At 40.1% G+C, this 18,965-nt stretch overlaps 1 protein-coding gene across 1 annotated transcript in view; it reads left to right on the top strand.

Annotated features, from left to right (window-relative positions):
- The first annotated feature begins 12,214 nt into the window (after positions 1–12,214).
- The window catches only part of LOC102846385 (EF-hand calcium-binding domain-containing protein 1-like), a 30,533-nt gene continuing 23,782 nt past the window's right edge, over positions 12,215–18,965 (top strand). Inside the window, exon 1 of the mRNA XM_006902348.1 lies at positions 12,215–12,328. Coding sequence (XP_006902410.1) covers positions 12,271–12,328 — 58 coding nt within the window. The 5' untranslated portion in view covers positions 12,215–12,270. The remainder of the gene's footprint in view (positions 12,329–18,965) is intronic.

The following is an 18,965-nucleotide window of genomic DNA, read 5'->3' as shown; positions in this document are numbered from 1 at the left end:
CTCAAACTAATTATTTTATTAATAAAAATCTAGCTCAAACCTCAAACTAGCTCTTGTATTTAAAAAATAAACTAGTATTTTTTGCTCATTATATAAATGCTTTTTTTTCATTTTGAAAAAAATTTGCTGTATAGGGTACAAGGAAGCTTTACTTTTAACCATTTGATTCATTATACTTCACTTATAATTGTTTTCTTTCATAAACAATTAAAAATGTCTTCATTAGGCTGAACATTTCCAAAAACATGCTTGTCTGTAATCAACAAACAGTAAACTAAGAGAGGTTTTATCCTGAACTTCTTGTTTAGGGGTGTTGTTTCAGATATATAGATCTGAAAAGTACAGCAAGAACCAGCAAATATTTCCTAAGGTTTAAATTAAGTATTCACAATTTTAGACTTGGAAGTGTGCACATCACATCCTTTAAGAGTTTCACTTTTCTAGGGTCTAGGCTCAGAGCAGGATTCTTGTTAATGAGTGTCAATGCGCTCCTGGAACTGTTAAAATCAGTGCCTTCATGCAGGCTTGCTTGTCTAGTTCAATCAGAGCTACACAGCTGAAAACACACGATGTTGTGGTTGTTGTTATGTGCTGTCGAGTTGCTTGCGACTCATAGCAACCCTATGTACAACAGCCCTAAACTCTGCTCAGTCCTGTGCCAATAGCACTGTCTCTGATACACACTGATTACCCCAGTCACTGAATCAATCCAACTCATAGAGGGTCTTCCCCTCCTGTGCTGTCCCTCCACCCTACCAAGCAAGATGTCCCTCTCCAAGGACTGGTCGGTCCTTCCTTACAACATGTCCAAAGTATGTTAGACAGAGCCTCAGAATCCTTGCCTCCAGGGAGCCACCCGGTTTAACCCTTTCCACGATGAATCTGTTTGCTTTCCTAGCAATCTAAGGTACCTTCAGTACTCTTCTCCAGCACCACAGCTCAAAGGCATCAACTCTTTCTATCCTCCTTAGTCACTGCCCAACTCTCTGATGCATAACAAGTGATTGCAAAGACTATGGCTTGTATCAGACGCAACTTAGTCTCTGGAGAGACACCATTGCTCTTCAGTACTTTGGAGAGGTCCCTAACATCAGACTGCTCCATCACAATACGTCTTTTAACTTCCTGCCTACTGGTACCGAGAGTGTTGACTGTGGCGCCAAGCCAACTAAAGCTGTGAACAAACTTAATCTCTTCACCATCCATCCTGATGCTACCAATTGGTCCACTTGTGAGAATCTTTGTCTTCTTGGCATTGAGCCTCAATCCATATTGGAGGGTGCAGTCCTTGGCCCTTTGCAGCAAGGGCTTCAGGTCCTCCTCAGTTTCAGCAAGCAGGTTTGTGTCATCTGCATAACGTAGATTGTTGATGAATCTTCCACCAGTCCTGACACCACACTTCTTCTCATAGAGCCCAGCCTCCCAGATAATCTGTTCTGCATACATGTTGAAAAGGTATGGAGATAGGACACATCCCTGGCATACCCCCTTCCCAATTTTGAACCATGCAGTGTTTCCTTGCTCTGTTCTGATGACCGCCTCTTGGTCCAAGTATAGGTTTCACAGTAGCATGATCAAGTGTTCTGGGATTCCCATTCTTCTCAGAGTCAGCCACGGTTTATTATGATACACACAGTCAAAAGTATTTGCATAGTCAATGAAACACAGACATTCCTCTGCTATTTCCTGCTTTCAGCTAAAATCCATCTAACATTAGCTGCAATATCCCTAGTACCACGACCACTTCTAAACCCAGCCTGGACTTCAGGCAGTTCTCTGCTGATGTGCTGTCCAAGTTATTTTTGGATAATCTTCAGTAGAATCTTGCTTGCATGTGAAATCAATGACACTGTTCTGTAGTTTCCACACTCAGTTGGGTCACCTTTCTTTGGAATGGGAACAAATATAGATCTCTTCCAATCAGTTGACCAAGTGGTTGTTCTCCAGATTTCTTGGCACCACTTGATGAGCACATGCAGGGCAACATATGTTAGCTGAAATACGTCATTTGGTATACCATCTATTCCTGGGGCCTTATTTTTTGCTATTTCTATCAAAACAGCCTGAACTTCTTCCTTCATCACCATAGGTTCTTGCTCATATGTGTTGTTTTTTTAACTGATTTTAAAGATCATATGTTCTTTCATGAAATTCTTCTGTACCTGCCAATTCCTTCTGATACAGTGACTCAGTATATTCTTTCCACCTTCTTTTAATACTTCCTGGGTCATTTAATATTCTGCCAAAAGTATACTTGATTATAGCAACTCGAGGTTTGAATTTGTTCTTCACTTCCTTGGGCTTAAGAAATGCTGAGTGTGTTTGGCCCTTTTGATTTTCTGACTCCAACTCCTTGACCATTTCATTATAATATTTTACTTTGTCATCCAGTGCTGCCTTTTGAAATCTTCTATTCAACTCTTTAGTATCTTGAATTCTTCCTTCCGCTTTGGCTTCTCTGCGCTCCAGTGCAATTTTCAGAATCTCTTCTGACATCCATTTTGGTCTTCTCTTCTTCTTCTGTCTTTGCAATGACAGTTTGCATTCTCCCGGATGATACCTTAATATCGTCCTACAACTCATCTGGTCTTTGCTCATTAGTATTCCAGGCTTCAAACCTGTTCCTGAGTTGCTTCTGAAATTCAGGTGGGATAGATTCAAAGTCACAGTTTGGTTTCCGTGGATTCGTTTTAATTTTCTTCAGCTTCAGCTTGAACTTGTATATGAGTAGTTGGTGGTCTGTTCCACAATCAGCTCCTGGCCTAGTTTTCACAGCTGATATTGATCTTCTCCAGCACTTCTTTCTGCAGATGTAATCAATCTGATGCCTATGCATACCATCAGGTGAAATCCATGTATATAACCTCCATTTATGTCTCTTAAAAAATGTATTTGCAATGAATAAGTCTTTGTGCAAAATTCAATCAAGCATATCTCATTGTTATTTCTATGCTCATAAAATGCTACAAAGCATCTACTTGTGAACTAGAACTAAATGATTCAAGGAACTACATCTCCTTCATCATGACCTAGGGTAAAAAGCATATATGTTCAACAGCTAGATTCTAAGCCACCACTTAGACACCTCAATTTCTCTCCTACTCTGAGTCTGTGAAGTCTGTCATCTGTATAAATCTTTCAGAAGAAGCCTTATAAAACAAGAACTTTTCAGAGGAAAAAAGGCTGGGTACTGAGGGCATGAAGGCCAGAGCCCAGGCATCTGGTAGAAGCTGACTCCAAGAGGCTTCCTCAAAGACTCCCTGATGCCCAGAACAGCTGCATCCTTTCTTAAAACTAACAGTGTTTCCATTCCAACTACAGGCCACACATTTATTCACAACTTCACATATTATAGGTACTGTATAAGAAGATCTTTGGTAAGCCATGATTTGCCTTGTAAATATTCCACACTAACCAACTGATTATGGTTTAAAAAAAAAAGTCAGGACAGCCAGTGAATATTGAGTGTGTGTTTTGAAAGAAGCACAATTTTAAAGAAAACTCTTCTTTAGTGACTACATGCCTTTTTAAAGCCAGGACACTGCACGCTCAGTAGGAAAAAAATGAACATAGAAAGTGATCTTCACATGTCTGTAAAGTGCATGAACACAATCCTTTCATTGTCTCCACAATTGCCATGTATGTTCACATGCACACATATTCATTTTTCTTAAACTCTCATACTTACACCCATACTAACTTCAATGCTCACTCCCCTATAATCTATCACTCAAACAAATCTACACAATCACAACTCTACACTCACATACTCACATACTCACACATTTTCAACAGTCATATGTCCTGAATCATAGTCAGTGAGCTCTGGTGGCCTAGTGGCAAGAAGCATGCCCTCATTACCACACACATGCCCATAACCATGTGAGATAAGGGTGTACCAGAAGTGGGGTGGAGTCCCATTACATTCATCCTACAGGCATCTCTGCCATAACAGGAATAGGAATTCCAACCCATGTGCTGTCACAATGCCATCTCAGCATGTTTCTTGACAATGGAAATGTAAGGCAATGAAGTAGTTTATGCCTCAATCTGGTATATTCCTTCACCATGCTCCATTAAAACCAACAATTCCACTACTGGGAATATATCCAAAAGAAACACAGCCATGACTCAAACACATATATGCATACCCATGTTTATTGTTGCGTCATTCAGAATAGCAGAGGGATAGAAGCAACCCAAGAACCCATCAACAAAGGGACAGAAAAACTGGTACATTCACACAATGGAATACTATGCAGCATTGAAAATCAATAAACTCATAAAACATTACACAATATGGATGAGCCCGGAGGGCATTATGCTAAGTGAAATGTCTCAGTCGCAAAAGGACAAATATTACATAACACAGCTGTCATAAAATAAACTGATGAGGGGGTTGGAGAGGAATAGGAAAAGAGAGGATATAATGAACACTACATTTGAACAGTTGAAGGGAAGAACTGTCAGGAAGGAATGTATAATTAAGCATTGTAATTATGATAACAATCTGGAATAAGAGGTGCATTGGGAAAGTGGACTGGGGTAAGGGGAAGGGAGGGTGAGGGAAGACAATGTGCAACACTAAATCAATTTTTTAAAATAATTGAAAACCCCAAACCCAGTAATTGAAGAAAAATTATATTTTAAATATTTATAGATGAAAAATTTATGGATGTAAAAATTATGTCTACATCCTAGTGAAGAAGAAATTACAAAAAATATTTTACATTAGTTATTATAAACTTTGTTAAGTGCAGAAATGGACTGTTTAGTCCTGAAGCAGAGCATGAGGTCCATCAAAGAATTCACTCTACAATAAAACCAAAACTCTTTGTCCTGTAGTTGATTCTAACTCAAAGTGGCCTTATATAACAGAATAGAACTGCTCCTTGGAGTTTCCATGACTATAATCTTTACAGTAGTAAACTGTCACATCATTCTCCTCAGCAGTGGCTGGTTGGTCTCAATTTTTTATTTATTTATTTTTTGGTTAGCCACATCACACTTTAATGACTATGCAACCAGGGCTTATCTGACCCTACATGTTGTTTTTAAGAGTTATTCTGCCCAATCCTGCACCATCCTTGTAAGAAAACTCAAATGCTTCGTTGCATTCATTGGATCAATTAATCTAATTGAGAGTTTTTCCCCTTTTTTACTGACACTCTGCTTTATCAATCATGCTGTCTCTTCCAGGAAGTGAACATTTCTGATAAAAGCAAAGTATGTGAGATTAACTCGTAGGATAATTAAAACAGAGCTCTGAAAAGTTGTCATAAGAATGAGAGTGAACGATACGCAAAAGTTCTGAAGTAAGAGTACTTGGTGGGTTTGGAACACTAAAAAAACACTCTTAGGACTACATAAAGATAAAAGAAAAGGTGAAAGTAGCAAAGATAGAAGCAGAGCTCAATGGAATGAAGTTCAACATCAAGAAAACAAAGATTCTCACCATTGGGCCAACTGGCAACACTATGATAGATGGAGAAAAGATTGAGCTTGTTAACAATGGAACCAACAATGGTTGGTTCCACAATCAACACTGGCACCAGCAGTTGGAAAATTAAAGGATTAATTTCATTGCTGTCAGGGACCTCTCCAAAGTGCTAAAGAACAACAATATCAGTCTAGAGACTAAGGGTCTAGGCCATGGCCTTTGAAATTATTTTATATACATCAAAAAGCTGGACAATGACTAAGAATGACAGAAGAAGGATTGATGTCTTCGAGTTGTGGTGCTTGAGAAGAGTGTTAACCATGTCATGGACTGCTAAGAAAACAAACAGATTTGTCCTGCAGAGAGTGAAACCAAGTTACTCCCTGGAGAGAAGGATTTTGAAGCTCTGTCTCACACACTTTGGGCATGTTGCCAGGAGGGACCAGTCCTTGAAGCAAGATATCATGCTTGGAAGGGTGGAGAAACAGCACAGGAGAGGAAGACCCTGGAGGATATGGATTGACACTATAACTGGAGTAATGAGGGTAAGTGTGTTGGAGACAGTGAGATTGGCTCAGGATAGGGTTCAGAGCTATTTGTCCATAGGGTCGCTCTGAATCTATAGGTCACTCAATGACTCATAACAACAGCATTACCACTGTGATCCATCACCACTTGTCTGTCAGCATGTTGTATTATGATGCTTTATGTGTTGCTGGAAGCTACACCATCAATAATCAGTTATCATAAGGGCCATTTATGGTGGACAGATTTCAGCAGATCTTCCATAATAAGATGCACTTGAAAGTAGGCTTGGGATTTTTTTCTGAAACAATTGACCCTTGAAAGTCCTAGAAGTCCCAGCAGAATATTATCCGAAATAGTGTCTGAAGATGATGCCTCCAGGTTGACAATCACACAAATACAACTGGGGAGGAGCTGAATCTCAAAGTAGAGTAAACCTTTAAACATGGCTGGAAGGAATTATAGTGGCTGCACCCCAGCTTCAGTGCTTTGACCTCTCATTAACTAACATTGGAGAATTGACCTACATGTCTTTCCAAATTCAGGGAAGCTGCTGTAGGAACTCCTATCTCTGATCAGCACAGAGCTGTGCACACTAACATAGGCATTCCCCAAATCACAAAATACTTATTAACAAAAAAGAACACCCACTAAAACAAACAAACAACCCCAAAAACCATGGCTGGAGTAACTTTCAGCTTAGATAGGACTTTAATTTGCTGGCTTATAAAAATGAGAAGACATAGTTGTAAATACCCATTAATAATTGGAATTCGGAATGTAAGAAACATGAATCTAAGAAAATTTAAAATTGTCAAAACTGAAATGGAAAGTATAAAGACTAGTATAGTAGTCATTAGTGAGCTGAAATAGACTAGCATTGCCTATCTTGACTTTGACAGTCTTAAGATCTACTATCCTAGGAATGACAAATTCAAGAGGAATAGCATTACAAGGGTGGGAGTATGACAGAAAAAACTGGATAAATTATTTATATTGTATTGAAACAGATGAGGGAACGAACAGATTAGAAGTGATATATGATTGAGTATTATGGTTAGCACAGGAATCCAGAATTAAGGTTGTGTACTCGGGGTGGGAGGTGGTGGGGAAGGGACGTGGGAATTGTATACTAATGAAGGAATTTTTTTTCTTTTTCTCTTCAGAGGGGGAAGCGAGCTGGTGGGGAGGGGTGGGCAGGGAGAAAAGTGCGGCAATGAATGAATGGAAATCCAAAACCTCTGTAAATGTCCATTAAAATTAATAATAATAATAAAAAAAGAAAACAAACACTTCAAGAGCTGTCCTGTGAGAGAGAGGATAATATCCATATGCATGAAGAATGTAGCATCATGTTTGGAAGAAGACTTATCAACAACAAGAATTGTGCAGATGACACACCTTACTTGCTGAATGTGAAGAGAATTTGAACCATTTGCTGCAAAAAAAAATCAGACTAGACTCCAATATTAATTTATATCTCAATACCATGGAAACAAAAATTCTCACCACTGTACCATTAGGTAACATCATGACAGATGGAAAAAAGATTGAGGTTGCCAACGATTTCATTTTATTTGGATCCACAATAAACAGCAGTCAAGAAATCAAAAGATATATTGCATTAGAAAATCTGTAAAGGACCTCTATAAAGTGCTAAATAGTAAGAATGTCATAAAGACTAAGGTATGCCTGATCAGAGTCAGAGTCTTTTCAATTACTTTGCATGCATGTAAAAGTTGAACAATTAATAAAAATTACATAGAAGAATCTGTCCATTTGAACTGTAATATTAGATAAGGGTACTGAGTATCCTGTGGACTTCCAAAAGAAGAAATAAGTTGGTCTTGGAGGAAGCGCAACCATGGTGCTCCTTAGAGACAAGGATGGTGAAACTTCATGCACATATTTTGGATGTGTCAGGAGAAGCTGTTCCTTGGAAAAGATGTTATACTGGGAAATGTTCTTCTTCATTAAGTCCAGCTTCTCAAATGATCTCAGATAATCAGTATACAGATTGATTAGATATAGAGAAAGGATAAAGACATCATGCATACCTTTCTTGATTTTAAACCATGCGGTATTCCCTTGCTCTATTTAGACAACACCTTCTTGTCTAGGTATAAGTTTTGTACGAGCACAATTAAGTGTTCTGGGATTTTCATTCTTCTCAATATTATCTATAATCAGTTATGTTCCACACAGAGAAATGTTTTTGCATAGTCAATAAAACACAAATAAGGTTGTTGTTGATGATGATAGATGCCATCAAGTATAACCCATAGCCACCTCATGAACAATAAATCTGAACTCTGTCTTAGTGCCATGCTCATTGTCTCTGACGTACTTGAACTCATTGCTTCAGTCACCTTCAATCCATCTGGTTGAGGGTACGTCTCTTTTTCACTGACCCTCCACCTTTATAAGCATGATGTCGCTCCCCAAAGACTCTCCAAAGAACAGTCTTTCCTAACAACAAGCCAAAGTTTGTAAGACAAAGCTTTGATGACTTTTCTTCCAAGGAACAGCTTCTCCAAGACATATTTATGTTTTTGTGGTGGTTTTGTTTGGTTTTTTAAAATTTTTGGCAGTCCATGGAATATTTAGTACTCTTTTCCAATGCATCTCAAAGGCATCAACTTATCCTCTGTCATCCTTATTCATAGACCAGCTCTCTCTCTGATTCATAACAGATGATTGAGAAGATCATGACATGAATTAAGTGCACCTTGGTCTTCAAACAGTCAACATTGCTCTTTAACATTTTGGAATGGTCCCTGACAGCAGACTTGCCCAATACATCTTCTTCTTTCTTGACTGTTGATAACAAGGGTGTTGAGTGTGAATCCAAGTAAGATGAAATCATTGACAACTTCAATCCTTTCTCCACCTATTATAATGTTGACTGTTGATCCTTTGTTTTCTTGATAGTGAGAAGTAATCCATCCTGAAGGCTGTAGTCCTTGATCTTCTGCCCCAAGCTGGATCAATATTGTTATTAAAATATGCCTAGATCTTTCCATCTGCTCTCTACACTCATTAGAAATTTCATGTTGTTATTAAGTGCCATTGACTTGCCTGAGACTCATAGTGAAATTTTAAACAAAATATCCAAACCCTGTGCTATCTTGTGTCAGTCTCACAGACTCCACCATACCTATTTCCATTACCCTAGTAACTGTGTCAATACAACTAATCCAGAGTCATCTTTTCCTGTGCTGTATCTCCACTTTTCCAAATATTATGTCCTTCTCCAAGGACTGGTCCCTTATGGCCAAATGACCAAAGTATGCTAGATGAATATTTAAAATCCTTGCCTTCAAGGAGAATGTTGGTTTCACCCTCTCCAGACAGACCTGTTTGGGGATTTTTTTGTGGTCTATGGCATGTTTATAATCCTTCTCCAACATATCTGTTATATAAAATTGTATATAGGAATAATATTTGACCATGTTGTTGTTGTGTACCATAGCATCAGAGCCGACCCATAGTTGACCCTTCAGTAGCTGTTAAGAGGCAATAATTGCACAGGAGGAGATTGCCCATCCTCTCACTCAGAGCATCTGGTAGCCTCTAATCACATGATTTAGGGATTTCAGTGCAGCTTCTTGCTAATATATCACCACTGTTGAAAATTCATACTAATAATTGCTACTATTTCATATGGCAATATTTATTTTAGAATTGCACTGTCTTTGCCTTTACTGGAGTTGTCTGCTCTGGTTTCAAAGATTATCTTAATCCTCCACTAGACAAACAAATAAAATATGATAGGAAAACCAAACCTCCTGGCTGAAACCATTTCATTCTGGATTATTCCACAACTGGCAAAATTTTGATGCTTTCATTCTAAAGATGGCAGCATGTTCATTGTAAAATAGCTTATATCTAAAAGGCTACTTTCTCCTCTGGAGTAAAGGAACACTCTGAAGAATATTCCTGGTGAACATTGCAGTCTAAACATAAAGACATTGTATTCTCCATGGTGAAAAAGAACCCTCTATAATGTAATGTTGTGTGTTTTTGTTGTTGTTATTTGCCATCAAGTCACCAGTGACTCTTAGAGACCCTATGTACAACAGCCCTAAACCCTCTTCTATCCTGTGCCAATATTATTGTCTCTGACACACCTATCCTGATTACCCCAGTCCCTGAATCAATCCATCTCACAGAGGGTCTTCCTCTCCTGTGCTGTCCCTCCACTCTTCCAAGCATGATGTTCCTCTCCAAGAACTGGTCCCTTCTTGCAACATGGCCAAAAAATGTCAGACTAAGCTTCTGAATCCTTGCCTCCAAGGAGCAGCCTTGTCTCACTCTCTCTAGGATGAACCTGTTTATTCTCCTAGCAGTTTATTCAATACTCTTCTCCAGCATCACAGCTCAAAGACATCAATTTTCCTTCTATCATCCCTAGTCCTTGTCCAGCTCTCTGACGCATATTAAGTAATTGAAAAGACTATGGCCTGGATCAGGCATACCTTTGTCTCCAGACTTACATCGTTGCTCTTCAGCACTCTGGAGAGGTCTCTAAAAGCAGACTTTCTTAGTGCAATTTGTCTTTTGATTTCCTGGCTGCTGGTACTAAGAGTGTTGATTGTGGACAAAAGCAAACTGAAGCTGTCAACAATCTCAATCTCTTCAACATCTATCTTGATGCTGCCAGTCATCCCAGTGGTGAAAATTTTTGCTTTCTTGATGTTGAGCTTCAATTCATATTGAAGGCTGAAGTCCTTGACCTTCTGCAGCAAGCACTTCAGGTCCTCCACAGTTCCACCTAGCAGAGTTCTGTCATCTGCATAATGCAGGTTGTTGATTCTTCCTCCAATCCTAACGCCAATATCTCCTCATAGAGTCCAGTCTCCCAGATAATCTGTTCTGCATACAGATTGGAAAGAGTGTGGAGATAGGTAGTATAATGTAGAAGATACAAAGTGCAACCTTTATTTGCAGTAGGCATCTTTCAAATAACAAAATGATCACTTTCCTTTGACTTTCTCTGGTACTTTAGTCAGGGAGTTGAGCAGCTAACCTGAAGACCACAGTCATTCTGGTGGTTTAAATTCACCAGTGACTCTAAGGGAGAACGATGGGCAAATTCCTCTGTAGGATATAGTGCTCAAGAAAATCCATTGGAGGATCAGCTATGAGTAGGTTTATTTGTTCATTTTAAATTTCTAGAAAAGCTTTTCTGGCTAGTCTATATGCCTCTGCAATCTTGTAACTGTCAGCCTATGTCTATTTCTTTACCAAGCTTAAAAACTGTCAGTGGCTTTTCCATTGTGGTCTCATTGAAGTCCTGAATTGGGGGTGTCGGGTGAGCGGATTCTAATTTCCTCTTGCTTTAAGTCACATGACTAATAACAACTCCCTCCTGACATCGTCATAAAAGGATGGCTCAATCCTCAGAGCCCCTGTGTCCTGCAGAACATGGCATGCAGGCCCTTGTCTAGGAGGCGGTCTGCCAGTTCTCCAGGCCCCTTCTTGTCCTCTGATTCTTCTAGGAGAACGTAAACTTCAGCAAAAGGTTTAATTCTCACAGAAACATCTGCCTCCTTCCCTACCCTACCATAGCAGTATATTGTTGTTATATGTCATGGAGTCCTCTGTGACTCATAATGACCCTATGCACAATAGCTCTGAACCCTGTCCTACCCCGAGCCAATAGTACTGTCTTCAACACATGTGGCCCCCTTTATCCCAGTTACTGTGTCAATCAATCTCTTCTGGGGTTTCCTCTCCTGCGCTAACCCTCCACGCTTCCTAGCATAATATCCTTCTCCAGGGAATGGTTCCTCCTGGCAACATGCCCAAAGTATGTGAAAAGAAGCCTCAAAACCCTTGTCTGCAAGGAGCAGTCAGGTTTCACTCTCCATGATACTTTCAATACTCTTCTCCAGCATCACAACTCAAAGCCATTGGTTCTACTGTCATCCTTATTCATTGTCCTGGCTTCTTTTAAAACTTGAGATTGTACTATGAAGGCTGAACATTAGAAAGTCCCCTTTAGGGCACAGAATGAAGGGCCCTTCAGTAGGGCGCTACAAGAAGAGGACATGATCGCTCTAGCCAGTGGGCGTGCAGCAGAACTGTTGTCATGGTTACACGGTACAGTAGAGCCTTGCTCACCATGTGCCGCCATCCACAGCCAATAGCGGCCCGCCCCTGTTGCCATGACTACCTTGTGTGTTAGCTTTTAGTTTGGCAGTGGGCGCCAGCCAGGCTGCTGGAGCCGCCTGGACTCTGCTGCATGGTCCAGATGCTCGCACTCAGACGCGGGCCAAAGCCAGACTCCCTGAGAGCCCAACATGAACCGCAAGAAGCTGCAGAAGCTAACGGAAAGCTTAACTAAAAATTGCAAACATTGTAAGTAAGAACCACGTGCTGGACTCGTAAAGGCACCTGAACCTACTGAGCCTTCCAGGTGCAGATCCCCATTGTTCCTCACATCTAGTCTGCAGACTGTGGAGCCCCATCCAGCTGCTGACTTTTTGCACCTCGCTCATAGGCATATAGGACAGTCATCCACCCCCAGGTTCTTGAAGGACAGCTGGTCTGACATCTAGCCCTAAACTAGAACACTTGAACTTCATTACTTGATCTGTGTTTCCTCTCCCTTTCCCTCCTTCTTCCCCTTCCCCCTCCCCGTCCGTCCTTCTTCCCCCTCCCCCCTCCTCTCCCCTCCCCTCCTCCTTCCTCCCTTTCCCTCTCCTTCCTCCTCCGTCCCTACACCCCCCACCCCAGACACTTGTGATCTTAGTTTCAGATGTTCTGTGCCCCGAGTTGGAACGGACTCATGGCTGACCCTTCGGGAGGTTTTTTTAGAGGCAGTAAAGAACTGCTTAAAAGGAATATATTATTAGGTATTATTTGTATGACAACAGTATATAATAAGAACTGTATTGTAAACTGGACTGGGGTCGGGGTGGAGAATTGTACAGCAGTGAAATTTTTTTTTCCAAAGAGAAAAGCGAACTTGGGGGGCAGAGAGGAAAATGTGCAACAATGAATGAATGGAAATCCAAGTTCTCTATAAACTTTCATTAAAGTATCAATTAAAAAAAAAGTCCCAAAGGGAGGAGCCTACTTTTTCTCCCACAGAGTAGCTGGTAGACTAAAATCTTCAGCTTGGCAGTGCAACACCAGAGCTCCTAAAATAGAGACATAAAATGAGTACAAAAGGCAACCAAACTTGAAATTACCACCACAACCAAGATACACCATGTAATTTTCTTAGGCTTTCTATTATTGTTGTGTACCTGGAGTCAGAACCCATCCAAAGCTGACCCTCTATCCAGTTTTCAGAAGTAGTAAATCTCACTAAAAGAGATTGCCCATCCGTCTCCCTCAGAGAAGCTGGTGGGTTCAAACAGTGGGCCTTTGGGGTTGCAGGGCAGCTTTTTAGAGCAGCTAGTGTATTAAAACCTTGTGGTTTTGGGATTGTAGCACAGGTTTTTATCATTAAACCATCAGAGTATTCCTCTTTCTAACTCCGCTAAAAAGAGGAAATAAGCCAGCAGGGTCTAAATCCTAGAAACTTAGCAAGAGAACCACAGAGTGATAATGACTCTTAACATTTTTTAGGAAGAAGAGTTTAAGTTGCACAGAGGATAATCCCATAGCTAGGAGATACTCAGATAACAAAAAGTCCCACAAAACTAAATGTATGACAATGAATCTGCTCCCAACTCTAGACTTCGTATGTTGGTATCTGGTGGGGTTGAAAGGTAGATAATGCAAGTGACAAAAGTTCTTATTAAAAGTATTTTTCTTCTGGTACATGGTAGCACTTTGAAGAGGTCCTTGAGAGCAGACATCTCAATATAATGTGTTCTATTTTCATGACTGCTGATACCATGGGTGTTGATATAGAATCCAAGTCAGATGAAATTGTTGACAACTTTAGTCTTTTCTTTATCTATCAAGATATTGCCAGTTGGCCCAATGGTGAGGATTTTTGTATTCTTAGTGTTGAGTTGTAATCCACATTGAAGTTTGTGACTAAGGTGCTTTTAATTAAAGCCATAATCTTGGCAGTCATTTGCTATGTGTCTAAGAGCAGTACAATGAATTAGGAGGACAGAATAACAATCAAACCTTTTCAGTTGTGGTGTTAGGAAGAGTACTGAATACCCCGTGGATTGCCAAAAGAATAAACAAATATGTCTTAGAGAAAATGTAATCAGAGTGTTCCTTTGAGGCAATGATGGCAAAATTTCATCTCACATATTTTGGACTTGTAAGGAAGGAACATTCTTTGTAAAAAGAGATCATGCTTGCGAAGGTGGAGTGTCAGCAAAAGAGAAGACCCTCTTGAAATGGATTGATACAGAGACTGTAGCAATGGGCTAATCAGAGATGATTAGGATGTCAGAAGGATAGGACAAGGTTCAGCTCTACTGTTGATAGGGTTGCTATGAGTCAGATTCCACTTGATGGCACCTAACAACAACAACAACATCATATGGTGGCATAGCCTGTAGGGAGTTGTTCTGCTAACTCACCTCTCTGGTGGTTCCTCTGTAAGAAAGATAGGTCATCTCCTTCCCTGGGATTTAAAGCCTCAAAAACTCACCAAAGAGTATGAGTTGGTTCCAATTGGATGACAATGAGTTATTTTATCCCAATTGCAACTTATTGTCAAGAAAACAAAGATTCCTACCACTGGACCAATAGGCAATATTATGATGGATGGAAAGAGATTGAAACTGTCAACAACTTCATCTTACTTGGATCAACAAGCAATATCATGATCAATGGAGAGAGATTGAAACTGTCAATAACGTTATCTTACTTGGATCGACAATTAACACTCTTGGTATCAGCAATCAGGAAATAAGGAGGGGCATTGCACCAGGAAAGTCTGCAATTAGGTACCTCTTCAAATTATTGAGTAATGGTGTCAGTATGAGGATTAAGATGTGTCTGATTCTGGCCACGGTCTTTCTGATTATCTTAAGCATGTGAGAGCTGGACAGTGAATAAGGATAACAGAAGTTATAAGGATAACTGACACCTTTTAGCTGTCATGTTGGAGAAGAACACTGAACCTCTCATGGACTGCCAAAAGGACAAATATAACTTGGAGAGGGTGCAGCCAGAGCCCTCTTTGGAGGCCAGGATGGTGATGCTTTGCCTCACACACTTTAGGCATGTTGCTATGAGGGGCTGTTCCTTGGAGAGAAGCATGATGCTTGAAAGGGTGGAGGGTTGGCGAAGAAGAGGAAGACCTTCGACCAGGTAGATTTACACAGTGAGTGCTGCAGTGGGCTCTAGTATGTCAGGAAGTGGGAGGATGAGATAGGATAGGGGTCAGCTTAATTGTTGATAGGGTTGCTCTGAGTTGTACTTGACCTGATGGCACCTAACAGCAAAAACGATTGCATGTCTTAAAAGGAGGACCCAGAGATTCAAAGGAAACTTCATGATTATAATTAGACTGGAAAAAGAGTTTTTCTTTTGGGGGGCATCAGCACTGTGGATATGGTTTAGATAAAAATGATATTGTCTCATGAACAAGCTTTTAAATTGTTCATTGTTATTGCTAGGTGCCATTGAATACATATTTACAGTGACCCTATGAACATCAGGTCTGATCCCTGCCCTATCCTCTATTATCCTCATCATTTTTGCCACACAAAAGCCATTGCTACAATACTACATCAATCTGTCTCATTGAGGGCCTTCTCTTCTTCTTCTGACATTCCAGTTTTCCAAACATAATCTCTTTGTCCAAGGACTAGCTGGCCCCTCCTGACAACATACCCAAAGTATATGAGACAAAATTTCACCAAACTCAGTACAGAGCATCCTGGTTGCACTCTATCCAAGATGTGTTTGTTTCTTATTTGATGATGCATAGGATATTTAGTGTCCTTATCAGCATCATAACTCAAAGTCAGATCATTCTTTTGTCGTCTATTCACTGTCTGACTCTCATATGCATAGCAAGTAATTGAAAGATCATGGTTTTTGCTCTTTGTACTTTGGAGAGTGCATTGACTACAAACTTTCCCAATGTAACACATCTTCTCTTTTGATTTCCTAACCACACATGCCAAGGTTGTTGATTATGGATCCAAGTAATATGAAATTATTGCCAATTTTTTCTTCATCATGATGTTGCCCATTGGTACCTTGGTGAGGAATTTTGTTTTCTTGATGTTGAGATGTAATCCATACTGAAGACTGTATGTTCCTTAATTTTTTACAGAAAATACTTCTAGTCCTCTTCACTTGAAGATGGTGTTCCAGCTCTCCCAGGCTGTGCCAGCTGTCATTCTAAATCATGTTGTTGTTGTTGTTATGTTCTGTCGAGTTGCTTGCAACACATAGTAACCTTATGTGCAACAAACCTAAACCCTGCATTATCCTGTGCCAGTCTTACTGTCTATGACACACCTACCCCCCATCACCCCAGTCTCTGAGTCAATTCATTTCATTGAAGGTCTTCTTCTCTTGTGCTGTCCCTCCACCTTTCCAAGCATGACATCCCTCTCCAAGGACTGGTCCCGCCTTGCAACATGGCCAAAGTATGTCAGACAAAGCTTCAGAATCTTTGTCTCCAAGGGGCAGCCTGGTCTCACCCTCTCTAGGATGAAACATGCACTAAATTATGTACTAATTGCAAAACTACTGGCCACTAGAGGAGAGAGGAATAGCCTTCATCCAAATTTTAGTGTAGTTCTAGAGATCATAGGATTCAGTGCCTTTTAATCATCATATCTAGGGTAATGAGTATGATTACTCTTAGAAGGGGTAGAATTGTAAATAAAAGTTAGGGTATACATAAGCATTTTAAACTTCTTAGTAAAAAGATACCTTGTAACTTAAGTTATTATTAAGTTTATTTTAACCTTATAAGGATTTTTTGTTGTTGTTGAGTTTTGGTCCTGTTGTTATTTTTCTTAAATATTTACTTAAATTGTTTTATTTCTGGGAAAAGAGCAGGTATACTTAAAACATCTAAAAAGCATTTTGAATTAATAATAAAAAACAATGCAATAATTATTACTATACAAAACACTCTATAGCACATAGGATTATCTAACCTGTTATTTTGGAAGTGGAAAACTTCTTAGTGTGACTTAATTTGGATGCTCAGCTTTAGAACAATATCTGACAGGCAAACATTTTACCGAAAGGAGCAGATGAGTTGAGCTCTGGGGGTCTAGTGGCAAGAAACTGCATGGCAATCCCAGAGGTGTGCAGTCCAAATCCACCAGATGCTCTGCTGAAGAAGGGGGGACAGTCTCCTCCTGTACCAGTCAGATCTGATTTGACTGTACACACACAATAATAATAAATAAATAAATAAATGAATGAATGAATGAATGAATGAATAAATAAACAAACAAACAAACAAACAAAAGGAGCAGATGCAAGACACTTCCCATGACAAAAATCAACCAATGAATTCTGTGTTGCTCACACTCACCCCAACATATATGTCTTGGTCTTTCCCTTTCAATACTCCATAACCAACCTCTTGTATCCCCACCTACCCCTTCAAGCACCTCCCTCTCCCCAGCCAATCCTTGATATGATGGCTCAGGCCTCAAGTCACTTCCTTATGCCTCGTGCTGCTGCCATAGTCTTCAGGCCATGGTCTTCACAATTATTTTCTATTTATCAGAGAGCTGGACAATGACTACAATGACTAAGGGTGATAGGGGAAGAATCAATGCCTTTGAGTTATGGTCTGGAGAAAAATCTTGAACATACCATGAACTGCCAAGAAAACAAATAGGGCTGTCTTGGAGAAGGTTATACCAAGTTTCTCCTTGAAGAGAGGATTTTGAAGCTCCATCTCTGATACTTTAAGATTGTTGTAAAACAAGACAATATAATAGTTTTTAAATGTTTTAAGATAAGGACCTTCTATCTAAGCTAAAATTTCATTTAATTGTTAGGTGATAATGTCACGACAGTGAGTTGTATATAATTAGAGAAAATTATATTATGAGTTTCTTTAACTCGCCATTCTATAGATGTGATGGCAAAGACAAAATTTGTTGTTGTTGTTGTTGTTGTTGTTATATGCCATTGAGTTGCCCATGACTCTATGTACAAGAGCTCTGAAGCCTGCCCTATCTTGAGCCAGTCTAACAACTCCAACACACCTACCCCCAACACCTCAACTATTGTGTTAATCCATCTCAACCAGGGTTTTCCCCTCTGCACTGTCCTCCACCCTTCTGAGCATGATGTCCCTGTTAAAGGACCAGTCCCTTCTTGCCAGGAGCCCAAAGTATGTGAGATGGAGCTTCAGAATCCTAGCCTACAAAGAGAAACTTGCTTATACCCTCTCCAAAATAGAACTATTTGTTTTCTTGGTGGTCCATGGTAGGTTCAAGACCCTTCTCAATCACCACAACCCAAAATGATTGACTATTCTTCTTTTATTCTTAAATGTTGCCCAGCTTTTTAATGTGTAGCAAATAATTGCAAAGACCATGGCCTGGTTCAGGCATACCTTAGTCTCTGTACTGACATTGTTGCTTCTTAATACTCTAGAGAGGTCCCTCAGAGCATATTTTCCCAATGAAATTTGTCTTTTGATTTCCTGACTGCTGGTGCCAAGAGTGTTGATTGGCTCTCTGCTCCTCGTCGATCCAGATTGCCCTCTCTTCTTGTGCAGCCTCAGCCGCATCCCTGAGACACAATGGTGAAGGTCGGAGTAAACGGATTTGGCCATATTGGGCACCTGGTCACCAGGGCTGCTTTTCACTCTAACAAAGTGGATACTGTCGCCATTAATGATCCCTTCATTGACCTCAACTACATGGTCTATATGTTCCAATATGATTCCACCCATGACAACTTCAATGGCACTGTCAAGGCTGAGAATGGGAAGCTGGTCATCAATGGGAAAGTTATCACTATCTTCCAGGAGCGAGATCCCGCCAACATCAAGTGGGGTGATGCTGGTGCTGAGTATGTTGTGGAGTCCACTGGTGTCTTCACAACCTTGGAGAAGGCTGGGGCTCACTTGAAGGGTGGT

This window comes from Elephantulus edwardii, unplaced genomic scaffold (genome assembly GCF_000299155.1).
Source record: "Elephantulus edwardii isolate Elephantulus edwardi_28Jun2011 unplaced genomic scaffold, EleEdw1.0 scaffold00394, whole genome shotgun sequence".
NCBI classification, from domain to species: Eukaryota; Metazoa; Chordata; class Mammalia; order Macroscelidea; family Macroscelididae; genus Elephantulus; species Elephantulus edwardii.
The sequence above is the reverse complement of the archived record's forward strand: the minus strand, read 5'-3'. Positions and strand labels throughout refer to the sequence as shown.